A 15,873-nucleotide genomic window follows, 5' to 3' on the forward strand; every position below is an offset into this window, starting at 1 on the left:
CCAAGGGTGGATGATGGTGCAAATCTTCTACGGCGGCCTTTCTCCTTCATCGCGCACCCTCGTCAACACCACCGCAGGGGGATCCTTCTTCCAAAAGACCGAGGAAGAAGCTCATGCCATCCTCGAGGAGCTCACGTACAACAACGACCAATGTCCTTCCGAGCGAAGAATTCAGAAGCGCGAGCCGGTCACGCCCGAGATGGAATTGATAAAAGCTCTCACAGCACAGGTGGCCGACCTCACCAAAACGCTCCATGAGCAGAAAGCTACAGTGCATGCTATCCAAGCCCCCGCCCCCGAGTCGTGCTTATGGTGTGCCTGCCCTCATTCTAGCGATGAGTGCGCGCAAGGGAACAAGGGCCAACAAGCAAGCTTCATCAACAATCGGCCGCCCTACAATCAAGGCCCAATGAGCACTTATCAGAATGGCGGATGGCGCGGTCCCCAGAATAACATGCCGATGCAACCCGCACCGCAAGCTCAGCGTCGACCGCATCAGAATCAGCCCCGACCACCGCCATATCAAGCCCCACCATTGCGAGCTTACAAGAACGAGACCAATCTGGAGGAGCTCGTAGCTAATCTGGCCACGTCGACGACTACCTTCGTGAATACCACCACCGATTTTATGAACGAAACGAAGACGGCACTCTCGAACCAATCGACTTAGATCCGAAATCTCGAGACGCAGGTGGGGCAACTCGCAACCGCCATCCATACACGACCCCAAGGCACACTTCCAAGCACCTCCGAAGTGAATCCAAGGGAGCATTGCAATGCCATTTCTCATCACCACGTTGCAGCCACCGAGAGCCCGAAGAAAGAAGAAGAAGAGGCTGCTCCGGTCACCAACGCCCCTAAGCCGCACTCGACGGTCCGCATCTATGAGACGCCACTTCCGTTCCCGCAACGGCTAACGGTGGCGCTGTCCACCGAGTGTAGCGCCCTCCTGAAGCAAGAGCTCCTGCCAAAGTTAGAAGACCCGGGCAAGTTCACATTGCCATGCACTATTGGAGACATCTTCATCGAGAATGCTTTGTGTGATCTAGGTTCGGGCATCAACCTCATGCCGTCGGCCGTCTTCAACAAACTCGGGGTGGGTGAACTAAAGCCCACACGCACCACTCTCCAACTGGCAGATCGGACCGTACGGCATCCGCGCGGCTTCATGGAAGATCTCCTCGTTAAAGTCAGAAAATTCACTTTTTTGGCCGATTTTTACGTCATCGACATGGACGAGGATCGCGATATCCCCATTCTCTTTGGAAGAGCTTTCTTAGCCACTTGCGGTGTTCGCATAGACGTGCAAAGAGGCGAGCTGATTATGCGCATGAAGAACGAGGATGAGACGTTCGGGATCTGTAAAACCCGAAAGCGCAAGAAGGAAAAAGAAGAGGTCTACGTCCTCGGGACGTACGAAGTCGCCACTCCACCACCCACTCCGCCACGGGCTCCTAAAGAAGAATCAACGAAAAATGCGAGCATGGATGCAAAGCCGAAGTCTCCATTCAAGCCATGGCGAGGACGTTGGCCGAAACCATTCTAAGAGGTATGGATGAAGAAAGAGCGCGTAGAAGAAGATCCACCGCTGCCCGAGCGCGGCGGCGACGAGTAGGGGAGTTCTACCACCCCCGCGAGGTAAGTTCTCTGTCTCCCGAGTTTTTATGGATCTACATTGAGGACAATGTAGAGATTAAGTTTGGGGGAATGAACTACTTTGTGGGGGATTTCTGTTAAATTAGGTTGTCTTTATATAATTTTTATTTTCTGAATTTTGTTTGGTGATTGCTTATAAGTGATAGTATTAAAGTGTTTTCTCTCGTTATTTGCAAATGATACCATGTATTTTCGAAGAAATCCGAGTTCGAGTCAATTTTAAACTTTTTTTTGTGCTTCATTGTGATTGACTAGTGGTTTGAGTGACACAATTTCGGTTGATTTTTCCCACTTATGCACACACGTCGTCCCGGGGTTTGAGTAGTCCTTAGAGGTTCGATCACATCTTTAAATGTCTTTTAGCTCACGAACACTAAGAACCACTCTAGCCCTCATCGAGGCGAAATGACATGACACGAACCCAGGAAAAATGACATAGGCCTTCATTTGGACCGATCAGAGCCAAAAAGCCAACCCGTAATACTTCCTTGAGCACCCTTTCAGAAAAAGCCGAACGATTAATCCTTTCTCGTTACTTAGTCAGAAAAAGCCAAGCCAATATTTGTTGAAATCCCACAAAGAACCCCGTTAACTTAGCGACTCTTGAGTGAATTCTTTCGATTTTGTGACATGTTTTTCGACTAGTCTCTACGTGTTTTATAGTTCATTAGACACCACGCCGGTGATTGTTTGTGTTTATTTTTATTGTTTTGTATCAAAAAGAAAAAAAAAAGAAAAAAGAAAAAAAAATATAAAAAAAAGAAAAAAAGCAAAAAAAAGCAAAAAAAAAAAGAAAAGAAAAAAAAAGAGAAAAAAAAAGAGAAAAAGAAAATACTACAAAAAAAAGAGTGATTAATTTATGCATTTTATTATTATTTGTAATAGTTCCTGGCGAGGTAATCTGTGACATTAGTTTTAGAGACTAGACGTTGCATAGTCAAAGTTTGGGGGGGGGGGGGGGGGGGAAACATTGGGAAGTAAAGGCTTAGGAAAGAAAACGTTCGCGAAAGGTGAAATGTTATACCATGAACGTGGGAATGGGTGAGTAAGAAATATCATGTGAAAGTTGGTGAGTTGGTGAGATTGAGTCGCTAGGTTGACGTTTTAGCCACATTTTGACCATATCCTACCGTTGACCCTAGCCTAACATTACAAGCCGACAAAGCCCTATTGATTTCCTTGGTAAGTGTCTTGCATTAGTGAAGAGTGAGCGGCAAAAAGCATTATGGTGTTCGATTCACATTCATCTCATTATTATTTGAGCATTTGACATTAGAAGACGTGAACGAACATATTGAGTTGACCTCTCACTCTTTCGGGACATATTTCACACACGGGAGATTTTGATCGGGAACGTGTTACAAAAGGCCATTTAGTCAATCTAATTATTTTTTCTTGGTTTCATATGATGATTGACTTGGATTCGGAAATTTTTGTAGGTTGAGGCATGTAACTAACTCTTGACATTGTTGCTAAACTTTGTGATCACCATTCGTTTTTAGTGTAACTTCTTTGGTGTGTTCATTTTATTGTCTAGTCTTTTGTGTTGCTTGAGGACAAGCAACGGTTTAAGTTTGGGGGGATTTGATAGGTGCGTTAATCACGCGTAAAACTCCTATTTCCCGAACCAAAAACCGACGAGTCCTCAAGTATTCTAATGGTTTTTAGTAGGTTTTTGAGTAGTTTCAGGTTCAGAGGAGTAATAGAGCGTCTACAATCAATTTCGTCGAAAGAGGACGGGATTTGGAGACAAAACGGTCGAAATAGAGTAAAAAAGCACAAGCAAGAAAGTTGGCGACTACGCGCGCCGCGCACCCTCCATCGCGCGCCGCGCGATGACAGGATTCGAGACCGCGCGCCGCGCATCAACGACAGCGCGCCGCGCATACGGGAACGCGAATCGTGAAAATCACACAGAGTCTTATGCGCGCTCCGCGCATAACCTAGAGCTGGGTCCGCGCGCCGCGCATAGACGACCGCGCGCCGCGCGCCTGCGCATTACTGGAATAGGAAATTAACGTTTTCTGAAGATTTTTGACCCTTGGATTGAATTGGAAGGCTCAGAATAACTCCGAAAATCACCCCTTGACCTACATATTAGACTCTAAGCTCTGAAAACACAATCTTTCCTTTTGTTTTAGTTTCTATTTTATTGTTTGGTTGTTCTTGAGAGCTTTTAAAAGAGGAAAAAGGCGTTCTTCAACGGAATTGACAACCCGACGAGTTCTCCTTCTCCGAATTCATTCGTTCTTCTTTCTTCTCTTCTTTTATTTATTTTATTGCTTTAAATTATTGTTGAACATCAATTTTATTTAATATGAATTATGTTTTGGTTTCAATCTTTATTTTAGTGCTTTTAATTATTCTGTTGTGTTTAGCGTTGATTATGAATACCATTAGAGGCTAAGTTTCTTATGGGGTTGCGAAGTAGCCGGGATTGATAATGGTTGGGGGGCTCGTTAGGGTTAGATAATTATTGTTTGCTCCCTTATTATGGATTGCTTGATGTGAATTGTTCATTATGCTTTCTAGTGCTTGATCACCATTAGAATTGTTATCTAGGATTGTTTAGCTACTCGAGAGAGAGTAAATAATCGTGCTTTTGTTCATGTCATCATAGTTGATCCTAGGTTAGAAAATCTAGGCAATTTATGTAATCGTTTGAACTCTTGTTTCATTGCGTGTGATTGTTTTAATAGGATTAGATGCCGAGAGGATAATAATCCGTCAATTGCATAGGTTTGCTAGTACACTCGAGAGAGGTTAGTGAACAATTTTGATAGAGTGAGATTAGCATCCATATGAGTAGATTTTGTTGTTCGAGCCCGAAACCCCCGTCCTAGTTAGTTCCGGTGAAATCGTGACCCCTACTTTCTCTTCTTGCAAAACTCGTATTTAACTCTCTGCTTTCGTTTTATTATTGCTTTTGTTACAACCATCTTCTTAATTTTACTTGGAATTAATTAGCATCAAGTTTTAGAAAATCGCTATAGTAACTAGTCTATGTGGGATCGATATCCGTTACTTACGTAACACTATTTCTTGTTCGATACGTCCGCTTGCGTGCTAGTTATAAAAATATCGCAACACCAATGCTGTTAATCGAGCATCCAACAAGAAGCGAGTCGCCACACTCATGGCATCGGCCACCGGTTCCGACTCGCGAAGGAAGAAGTGTAGAAATGGTCAAGTCCCTAATGACCATCCTTCTACAGCCCCGAAGCAATCCTTCGTCCCTCTCAACACGACGCCCGACAAGATCCTGAACTCACACAGAGAGGAGCTGGGATCCCCGCCTCCGATGAAGAGGGACCCCACAATGCGGGATAGGAGCAAAGAATGTGAGTATCACCGGGACCATGGACACGCGACGGCCGAGTGTTACCAGCTTAGGAAGCGAATTGATTCCCTGATTCGAGGCAGGAATCTCAAAGAATTCGTTGCATCCGCTAGCAAGGTGACGATCCCGACTGAGTACCCGACTCGCCAAAGGGAAGGAAACATCAACTAAAGAGGAAGCTCGCACCATTCACAGCCACGTCCGACACGGTTTTCACCGTTAAATTCATACCTGAACTTGCTCAACTTTGTAATCGCCTTATTTCAAGCATGCTGTTTTCTTTTCTCTAAGAAGGCCAATTGCAATGGCAAGCTGTAATGACCCCCTTATTTCAATAAAAAGTGGCGCTACCTATTGTGACATATTATTGTATATCCCCTACACGAGAGTTTCCTGCTTTTCGTCTCACAAACGCAAGAAACTCGGGGGGCTAATAGGGAGCAATACTCAATCAAAACAACTCAAAAACAAAAAAACAAAAGTAATAACGGAGTCTCAAGGGGCCGATGGTTAGGCCGGAGGTCCCGAAGAGAAACAATCTACGAACGACTCCTCGAGTTGAGTTCACTCCTCGAGTTGAGTCATGAGTCCGCGAGTCGACTGATAAGTCCTCGTGCCGAGTCTGCGCATGACTCCTCGAGTTGAGGTCATTCCTCGAGTTGAGTCCCGAGTCCACGAGTCGACTGATAAGTCCTCGTTCTGACTCTGCGCATGACTCCTCGAGTTGAGGTCATTCCTCGAGTTGAGTCCCGAGTCCACGAGTCGACTGATAAGTCCTCGTGCTGACTCTACGCATGACTCCTCGAGTTGAAGTCACTCTTCGAGTTGAGTCCCGAGTCCACGAGTCGACTGATAGGTCCTCGTGCCGGCTCTGCATATGACTCCTCGAGTTGAGTTCACTCCTCGAATTGAGTCCCGTGTCCACGAGTCGACTGATAAGTCCTTGTGCCGACTCTGCGCATGACTCCTCGAGTTGAGTTCCGAGTCCACGAGTCGACTGATAAGTCCTCGTGCCGACTCTGCGCATGACTCCTCAAGTTGAGTTCCGAGTAAACGAGTCGACTGACGACTCCTCATGTCGACTCTACACATGACTCCTCGAGTTGAGGTCACTCCTCGAGTTGAGTTCCGAGGCCACGAGTCGACTGATGACTCCTCGTGTCGACTCTACACATGACTCATTGAGTTGAGTTTCGAGTCCACGAGTCAACTGATAAGTCCTCGTGCCGACTCTACACATGACTCCTCGGCTTGAGGTCACTCGTCGAGTTGAGTTCCGAGTCCACGAGTCGACTTATAAGTCCTTGTGCCGACTCTTCACGTGACTCCTCGATTCGAGTTCATTCCTCGAGTTGAGTCCCGAGTCCACGAGTCGACTGATAAGTCCTCGTGCTGACTCTATGCATGACTCCTCGAGTTGAGTTCCGAGTCCACGAGTCGACTGGTAAGTCCTTGTGCCGACTCTTCACGTGACTCCTCGAGTTGAGGTCACTCCTCGAGTTGAGTCTTGAGTCCACGAGTCGACTGATAAGTCCTCGTGCCGACTCTACACATAACTCCTCGAGTTGAGCTCACTCCTCGAGTTGAGTTCCGAGCCCATGGGTCGACTGATGACTCCCCGTGTTGACTCTACACATGACTCCTCGAGTTGAGTTCACTCCTCGAGTTAAGTCCCGAGTCCACGAGTCGACTGGTAAATCCTCGTGCTGACTCTGCGCATGACTCCCCGAGTTGAGGTCACTCCTCGAGTTGATTTTCGAGTCCACGAGTCGACTGATAAGTCCTCGTGTCGACTCTACACATGACTACTCGAGTTGAGGTCACTCCTCGAGTTGAGTTCCGAGGCCACGAGTCGACTAACGTCTCCTCGTGTCGACTCTACACATGACTCCTTGAGTTGCGGTCACTCCTCGAGTTGAGTTTCGAGTCCATGAGTCGAGTGATTAGTCCTCGTGTTGACTCTACACATGACTCCTCGGGTTGAGGTCACTCCTCGAGTTGAGTTCCGAGTCCACGAGTCGACTTATAAGTCCTTGTGCCGACTCTTCACATGACTCCTTGAGTCGAGTTCATTCCTCGAGTTGAGTCCCGAGTCCACGAGTCGACTGATAAGTCCTTGTGCTGACTCTACGCATGACTCCTCGAGTTGAGGTTACTCGTCGAGTTGAGTTCCGAGTCCACGAGTCGATTGGTAAGTCCTTGTGCCGACTCTTCACGTGACTCCTCGAGTTGAGGTCACTCCTCGAGTTGAGTCTCGAGTCCATGAGTCGACTGATAAGTCCTCGTGCCGACTCTACACATAACTCCTCGAGTTGAGTTCGCTCCTTGAGTTGAGTCCCGAGCCCATGGGTCGACTGATGACTCCTCGTGTTGACTCTACACATACTCTCTCTTTCTTTGGGTATGTTGGGCGCCCATATTGTCTAGAAAAGGCTTCTAGAAGCTTTTTTATTTATTCATGAAATTTTCAATAAAATTCCTATGTAATGAAATTAATCCACAAAGCCCAATAAATCTAATTTTGGCCGAGTGATGCATGTCATCAAATGACCATGTCAAAAAATTTATTGACATTCATTTCATCCTATGTCTCAAAAGACAAAAATACCATTTTGACAATTTTCGTTCTTGTTTTGACTTAGCTTCCAGTTTAACTATTCGTACTCGATGTGATTCGTGACAGTGACCTCATGGATCCAAATGAACAAAGCTTGAGCTAAATACTTGGACTCAAAAGTTCACAAACCTTTTCCAAGTTTAGCTTAATGTCAACTGACTCCACTAAAGAGTTGACACTGAAAATCTCTCGGTTCAAATGAATTTATTTTCTACTCAAGAATTCAACCTAATTGTAATTAGTGGATCCACAGAATATTATCAGTGTTTACCCTTCATGAATATCATCAGCTAGTCGGGATTTACAAAATTACCATTTTACCCTTCTAGCTGTTATTTCCTCAACTCCTTTGTAGCTTGTGAATAAGTTAGAAACAATGTATTGACGAGGAGCTAACAAGTCACATTGTTTCATCCAAAAGAGTCAGGACTCAATTTGGACACTGGCCAGTTCATTTATTCACACTCCAAGGAACAAAGCATGAGGTGATATACATTGCATTTCAACAATCTTGTACATGAATTCCATATCTATGAGAACTTCACAAAATTACTCATGACATTCTCACAACTTAGTACTTCACCAATAGGCCCTGTTCGGAATCACATAGTGAGTCCGAACTTTGACTTTCTCAAATGAGAATACGTAAGCTGTGAAATGGCATGTCTCATTTCAGGATTAAGGTAAGCATAATGCAATTCATACGTAGTGACTTCGAGACATAAGAGGTTAAATGGTTTGTTCTTATCTTGTCTCTAGAAGTGCACTTGTCAATTCAGTACCTTCGGAAGATACCTAGAAGAACTATAGAGTCTCCAACTCTCAATGCCTCATAACCAGACATCATAGATTCTTCTAATCATACTGAGGTCAATAGTCCTTTGACCCTTAGATTGCGAATATATCGTTTTAAGCAAACTACGAAGAGTTTGTTCATGCAAATCTACATTTGTCTCTTCGTAAGTTGTTTAGTTTGTTTATGGACTAAATACTAATGTTTTATCATAAAGCTTCAAACAGACACGGAAGAATGAGTGAACGTTTCAACTTTTTATTAATGAATAAGAAATTACAAGCAAGAGTCTTCATGAGACTTTATTACATCAAATGTACAATATAAAGATTACAACTCTTCTTGTGGGGACAATTGAAAATAAACTTCCACTTGACTCAAAGAAGATGTGTGTAGTCCTTCATGCCTAATCCCTCTCGATGTTGGTCGAAGACCTTGTTCGCTAGGGCCTTTGTGAATGGATCTGCTAGGTTGTCCACCGTTGAGATCTTCTTCACTTCCACGTCCCTCGCGACGAACAAAAACCGTCCCTCGCGACGCACAAAAGGCGTCCCTCGCGATGCACAAAAGCCGTACCTTGCGACGCACAGAAGGCGTCCCTCGCGACGCACAAAAGCCGTCCCTCGCGACGCACAAAATTAGTCCCTCGTGACGCACCAAAGACGTCCCTCACGATGCATTAAAAGCCTTTCTACGGCGAGCTCACAAACCCGAGAGCGTTCGTCTCATATCCGCACGTCAGCCCGAGTGTTGAGTTTCCAATCGACCCACGCTCGACCGGAAACTCGGGGGGCTAATGTTGTCGGCCCGTCAACGATCGACAAGGGCAAAATCGCAACGCCACCTCTCGGCTGGCCAAGGCCCGTCCGGTCGACTCCCGGCCGGCCAAGTCCCATCCGGCCGACTCGCGGTCGGTCATATCCAGTCCGGCCAACTCCCGGCCGGCCAAGGCTAGTCCGGTCGACTCACGGTGGCCGGCCAAGGTTTGCCTCGACCAACGGCCGGCCGAAAGGCTTGCCTCGGCCATTAGCCTGCCCAAGGCTTGCCTCGGCCAATGGCCGGCTCAAGGCTTGCCTCGGCCAATTGCCGGCCCAAGGATTGCCTCGACCAATGGTCGGCTCAAGGCTTGCCTCGGCCAATGGCTGGCCCAAGGGCTTGCCTCAGCCATTGGCCGACCCAAGGCTTCCCTTGGCCATTGGCCGCCTCAAAGGCTTGCCTGGGCCATTGGCCGGCTCAAGGCTTGCCTGGGCCAATGGCCGGCTCAAGGCTTGCCTCGGCCAATGGCCGGCCCAAGGCTTGCCTCGGCCAATGGCCGGGTCAAAGGCTTGCCTCGGCCATTGGCCGGCCCAAGGCTTGCCTCGGCCAAGGGGTTCCCCAAAACGCCCCTTGGCCACCTATAAATGCAGAGGTCCGCCCTCTCCCAAAGGTAATCCAATTTTGAGTCCCGAAATGCTGTCGAACTCATAACTCACTCGTTTCACTCATCTTTGGTCTCTAAACACCTAAACCCTCTATATTCCACCTCAATCCTACTAATGTTGAGCGTCAGAGAGGTAAACAGAGGCACCCCCTCTGTTTCCCCTTTGTAGTTCACACTCCTTTTTCTACTTTTCAGGTGTTTGGACGAGATAGACTTCATCAACAGCTAAGGGAAGACCCGAGACATCGAGTCTGACACGTTGGAACCGAAGCGAGATCACTTGGTCCGACCTTGGGTCTGACCGCTTTCGGTTCCTAAATCGTTGTCCGAAAACGAGCGACAACAATGATCAAGCACTAGAAAGCATAAGGAACAACTCATATCAAACAATCCATAATAATGAAGCAAACAATAATTATCTAACCCTAACGAACCCCCCAACCATTATCAATCCCGGCTACATCGCAATCCCATAAGAAACTTAGCCTCTAATGGTGTTCATAATCAACGCTAAACATAATAGAATAATTAAAAGCAATAAAATAAAGATTGAAACCAAAATAGAATTCATATTAAATAAAATTGGTGTTCAACAATAATTTAGACCAATAAAATAAATAAAAGAACAGAAGAAAGAAGAACGAATGAATTCGGAGAAGGAGAACTCGTCGGGTTGTCAATTCCGTTGAAGAACGCCTTTTTCATCTTTCAAAAGCTCTCAAGAACAACCAAATAATAAAAGAGAAACTTAGACAAAATGGAAGATGTGTTTTTGAGATCTTAAATTCGAATATATAGGTCAATTGGTGATTTTCGGAGCATATTGGGCCTTTGGATGGGTTCAAATGACCCAAAAACATCAAAAACGGAAAGAAAATCCGTCAAAACCCGAAGGAACGCACGGCGCGCATGTCGAATGCTCACGGCGCGCACTGGTAGTCTGGAGATCCTCGCAGCGCGCACTTTTTTCTCACGGCTCTATCCAATGATGGAAAGAATTTATCCAGAATCATCACTTCAAAATCTCAAATCATGCAGAAGAAGACGCCAAGTTTCTTGATTAGCTCTAACTCGTCTGAAAAATCTTCAAATCATCCCAAAGTTGCTCAATTGCCCTCAAAACACTTTTAGATCACGAAAACCTATAATAACAAATATAAAACAAAAAATATATAAAAACCACCTACGATTCGCTTCGATTGAAGTCCGGGAACGAGCGATTTGTACGTATAAAACGCACTCATCAAATACCCCCAAACTTGAACTGTTGCTTGTCCTCAAGCAACACAAGAAACTAGACAATAAAATAAACAAACCAAAGAAGTTACACTAAAAACGAATGGTGATCACAAAGTTTAGCAACAATGGCAAGAGTTAAATGCGTCAACCTACAAAAATTTCCGAATCCAAGTCAATCATCATATGAAACCAAAAAAAAATAGATTGACTAAATGGCCTTTTGCAACACAGTACCGATCAAAATCCCCCGTGTGTGAAATATGTCCCGAACGAGAGAGAGGTCTACTCAATATGTTCGTTCACGTCTTCTAATGTCAAATGCTCAAATAATAATGAGATGAATGTGAATCGAACAACATAATGCTTTTTTTCCGCTCACTCTCCACTAATGCAAGACTCTTACCGAAGAAATCAATAGGGCTTTGTCGGCTTGTAATGTTAGGCTAGGGTCAATGATAGGATATGATCAAAATGTGGCTAAAACATTAATCTAGCGACTCAATTTCACCAAACTCACCAACCTATACATGATATTAATTACTCACTCATTCCCACGTTCATGGCACAAAATTTCGCCTTTCGAGAACATTTTTTTTCCTAAGTCTTTACTTCCCAATTTTTTCCCCCCAAACTTTGACTATGCGACGTCAAGTCTCTAAAACTAATGTCACAGAATACCACGCCCAAAACTAATACAAATCAATAATAAAAGACATAAATTAAACACTCCTTTTTTTCTATTTTTTTTACTTTTTTATTCTTTTTTTTTCTTTTTCTGATACAAAACAATAAAAATAAAAAAACGAACAAACACTGGCATGGTGTCTAATGAGCTATAAAACACGGGACATTTTTCCTAGGTTCGTGTCAGGTCATTTCGCCTCGAAGAGGGCTAGAGTGGATCTTAGTGTTCGTGAGATAAAAGACATTTAAAGATGTGATCGAACCTCTAAAAAACTACTCATAACCCGAGACAGACGTGTGTGCATAACTGGGAAAAATCAACCGAAATTGCGCTACTCAAACCACTAGTCAATCACAATGAAGCACAAAAAAAAAATTAAAATTGACTCAAACTCGGATTTCTTCGAAAAAAAGAACATGGTATCATTGGCAAATAACGAGAGAAAACACTTTAATACTATCACTTATAAGCAATCACCAAACAAAATTAAGAAAATAAAAAATAAATAAAAACAACCTAATCTAACAGAAATCCTCCACAAAGTAGTTTATCCCCCCAAACTTAATCTCTACATTGTCCTCAATGTAGATCCATAAAAAAACACGGGAGACAGAGAACTTACCTCGCGGGGGTGGTAGAGCTCCCCTACTCGTCACCGCCGCGCTCGGGCAGCGGTGGATGTTCTTTTACGCGCTCTTTCTTCCTCCATACCTCTTTGAACGGTTTAGGCCAATTTCCTCGCCATGGCTTGAATGGAGACTTCGGCTTTGCACCCTTGCTCGCACTTTTTGTTGATTTTTCTGGAGGAGCACGTGGTGGAGGTGTGGGTAGTGGAGTAGTGACTTCGTCGGTCTCGAGGACGTAGACCTCTTCTTTTTCCTTCTTGCACTTTCGGGTTTTATAGATCCCGAACGTCTCTTCCTCGTTATTCACGCGCGTCATCAGCTCGCCTTTTTGCACGTCTATGCAAACACCGCAAGTGACTAAGAAAGCCCTTCCAAAAAGAATAGGGATATCGCGATCCTCGTCCATGTCGATGACGTAGAAATCGGACGGAAAAGTGAATTTTCCGACTTTAACGAGGAGGTCTTCCATGAAGCCGCGAGGGTACCTTACGGTCCGATCTGCCAGTTGGAGAGTGGTGCGCGTGGGCTTTAGTTCACCCACTCCGAGTTTGTTGAAGATGGCTGATGGCATGAGGTTGATGCCTGAACCTAGATCACACAAAGCGTTCTCGATAAAGATGTCTCCAATAGTGCACGACAATGTGAACTTGCCCGGATCTTCTAACTTTGGCGGGAGCTCATGTCTTAGAAGTGCGCTACACTCGGCAGAAAGCGCCACCGTAAGCCTTTGCGGGAACAGTAGTGGCATCTCATAGATATGGACCGACGAGGGCGGCTTAGGAGCTTTGGTGACCGGGGCAGCCTCTTCTTCTTCTTTCTTCGGGCTCTCGATGACTGCAACGTGTTGATGTGAAATGGCATTGCAATGCTGCCTTGGATTTACTTCAGAGGTGCTTGGAAGTGTGTCTTGGGGTCGTGTGTGGATGGCGGTTGCGAGTTGCCCCACTTGCGTCTCGAGATTTTGGATCTGAGCCGATTGGATCGAGAGTGCCCTCTTCGTATCGTTCATGAAATCAGTGGTGGAATTCACGAAGGCGGTCGTCGACGTGGCCAGATTAGCTATGAGCTCCTCTAGATTGGTCTTGTTCTTGTAAGCTCGCAATGGTGGGGCTTGATATGGCGGTGGTCGGGGCTGATTCTGAGGTGGTCGAGGCTGAACGTGCGGTGCGGGTTGCATCGACATGTTATTCTGGGGACCACGCCATCCCCCATTTTGATAGTTGCTCCTCGGGCCTTGATTGTAGTTATAATTTTGGTTGGGCGGCCGATTGTTGAAGAAATTTACTTGTTGGCCATTGTTCCCTTGCGCGCATTCATCACTAGAATGAGGGCCAGTACACCAGAAGCACGGCTCGGGAGTAGGGGCTTGGACAGCCTTAATTGTAGCTTTCTGCTTCTGGAGCATTTTGGGAAGGTCGACCACTTGTGCCGCGAGAGCTTTTATCAGTTCCATCTTGAGCGTGACTGGCCCACGCTTCTGAATCCTTCGCTCGGAAGGGCATTGGACATTGTTGTACGCGAGCTCCTCGAGGATAGCATGAGCTTCTTCCTCGGTCTTTTGGAAGAAGGATCCTCCTGCGGCGGTGTTGACGAGGGTGCGCGATGAAGGAGAAAGGCCGCCGTAGAAGATTTGCACCATCATCTACCCTTAGATGCCATGGTTAGGACACTTCCACTGCTGCTCCTTGAAGAACCCCCATGCTTCACATACAGACTCACCATCAAATTGGGAGAATGAATGGATTTTGTTACGCCTCTTATGCATCTTCTCAGATGGGAAGAAATTCAAGATGAACTTCACGCGCAAGTCCGCCCACGAGGTGATGAAGACAGGAGGGAGCGAGTTGAGCCAAGTTTTGACTCGGTCCCGCAGAGAGAACGGGAAGAGGCGGAGATGGATTGCTTCGTTAGAGACATTGTGGAGCTTGAACGTGTTACTGATCTCGACGAAGTTGGTGAGATGGTCTTGCGGGTCATCAGCCGGTGATCCTGAAAATTGGGATTGTTGCACCATATGGATAACGCCGGTCTTGATTTCGAAATTCTGATTACCCGCAAGAACTGGAAAAACAATGGCCAATTGAGTGGCATCGGTCAGAGGTAGCCCATATTGTAATAGGGTCTTGGGCTCCTCGGCGTTGTTCCTGTTTTCTTCCATTGCTCGTTCCTTTGATTCTTTTTTATTTTTCATGCAAAAAATTTCGATCTCGGAGTTGATTGGAACAAGAGCTGATGACCCGTCTTTTCGCATACACCTTCAAAAGCAAGAAAGTGACACAAGAAATTAGAAAACAGAATTGAGAAGTTAAATAGCAAGAGCAAGTAAATTCAATCGCTATTGTAGACTAGTCCCCGACAACGGCGCCAAAAACTTGTTGCGAAATAACTCGCGCATGCAAGCGTACATGTGTCGCTCAAGTAATATATAATGTAAATTCGAGTATCGTACCAACAGAGACTAGTGAAACAACGATTTCCTAAAACTTGATGCTAATTAACTCCAAGTAAAATTAAGAAGATATTTGTAGCAAGAGTAATAATAAAACTAAAGCAGAAAATTAAATACGAGTTTTGCAATAAGAGAAGATAGGGGCCATGACTTCACCGGAACTAACTACGTCGGGAGTTTCAGGCTTGAACAACAAAATCTACTCATATGGGTGCTAATCTCACTCTATCAAAATTATTCACTAGCTTCTCTTGAGTGTTCTAGCAAACCTATGTAATTGATGGATTATTATCCTCTCGGCATCTAATCCTATTAAAACAATTACATGCAATACGACAAGAGTTCTAACGATTACATAAATTGCCTAGAATTTTCTACTAACCTAGAATCAACTATGAAGACATGAACAAAAGCACGATTATTTACTCTCTCTCGAGTAGCTAAACAATCCTAGATAACAACTCTAATGATGATCAAGCACTAGAAAGCATAAGGAACAATTCATATCAAGCAATCCATAATAATGAAGCAAACAATAATTATCTAACCCTAACGAACCCCCTAATCATTATCAATTTCGGCTACATCACAACCCCATAAGAAACTTAGCCTCTAATGGTGTTCATAATCAACGCTAAACATAACAGAATAATTAAACGCAATAAAATAAAGATTGAAACCAAAATAGAATTCATATTAAATAAAATTGATGTTCCACAATAATTCAGACCAATAAAATAAATAAAAGAAGAGAAGAAAGAAGAACGAATGAATTCGGAGAAGGAGAACTCGTCGGGTTGTCAATTCCGTTGAAGAACGCCTTTTTCATCTTCCAAAAGCTCTCAAGAACAAACAAACAATATAAGAAAATCTTAAACAAAAGGGAAGATGTGTTTTTGAGAGCTTAAATTCGAATATATAGGTCAATTGGTGATTTTCGGAGCATATTGGGCCTTTGGATGGGTTCAAATGACCCAAAAACATCAAAAAGGGAAAGAAAGTCTGTCAAAACCCAAAGGAACGCCGGCGCACGTGTCGAATGCTCGCG

The 15,873-nt window shown here is 44.9% G+C and overlaps 1 protein-coding gene across 1 annotated transcript; it reads right to left on the bottom strand.

Annotated features, from left to right (window-relative positions):
• Positions 1 to 12,395: 12,395 nt before the first annotated feature.
• On the bottom strand, positions 12,396 to 14,015 carry LOC149408257 (uncharacterized). The gene has a single exon (XM_089624673.1). The coding sequence runs from the start codon at positions 14,013 to 14,015 to the stop codon at positions 12,396 to 12,398; it is 1,620 nt and encodes a 539-aa protein (XP_089480799.1).
• Between the last annotated feature and the right edge of the window lie 1,858 nt (positions 14,016 to 15,873).

Source organism: Urtica dioica, chromosome 1, assembly GCF_054948205.1.
Source record: "Urtica dioica subsp. dioica isolate 48M chromosome 1, U.dioica_male_clone48M_v1_H2, whole genome shotgun sequence".
Classification (NCBI taxonomy): Eukaryota; Viridiplantae; Streptophyta; class Magnoliopsida; order Rosales; family Urticaceae; genus Urtica; species Urtica dioica.

Bases quoted from the DNA above. Each gene is read 5' to 3' on its own strand.
- LOC149408257 (XM_089624673.1), bottom strand. From the start codon at position 14,015: ATGGTGCAAATCTTCTACGGCGGCCTTTCTCCTTCATCGCGCACCCTC.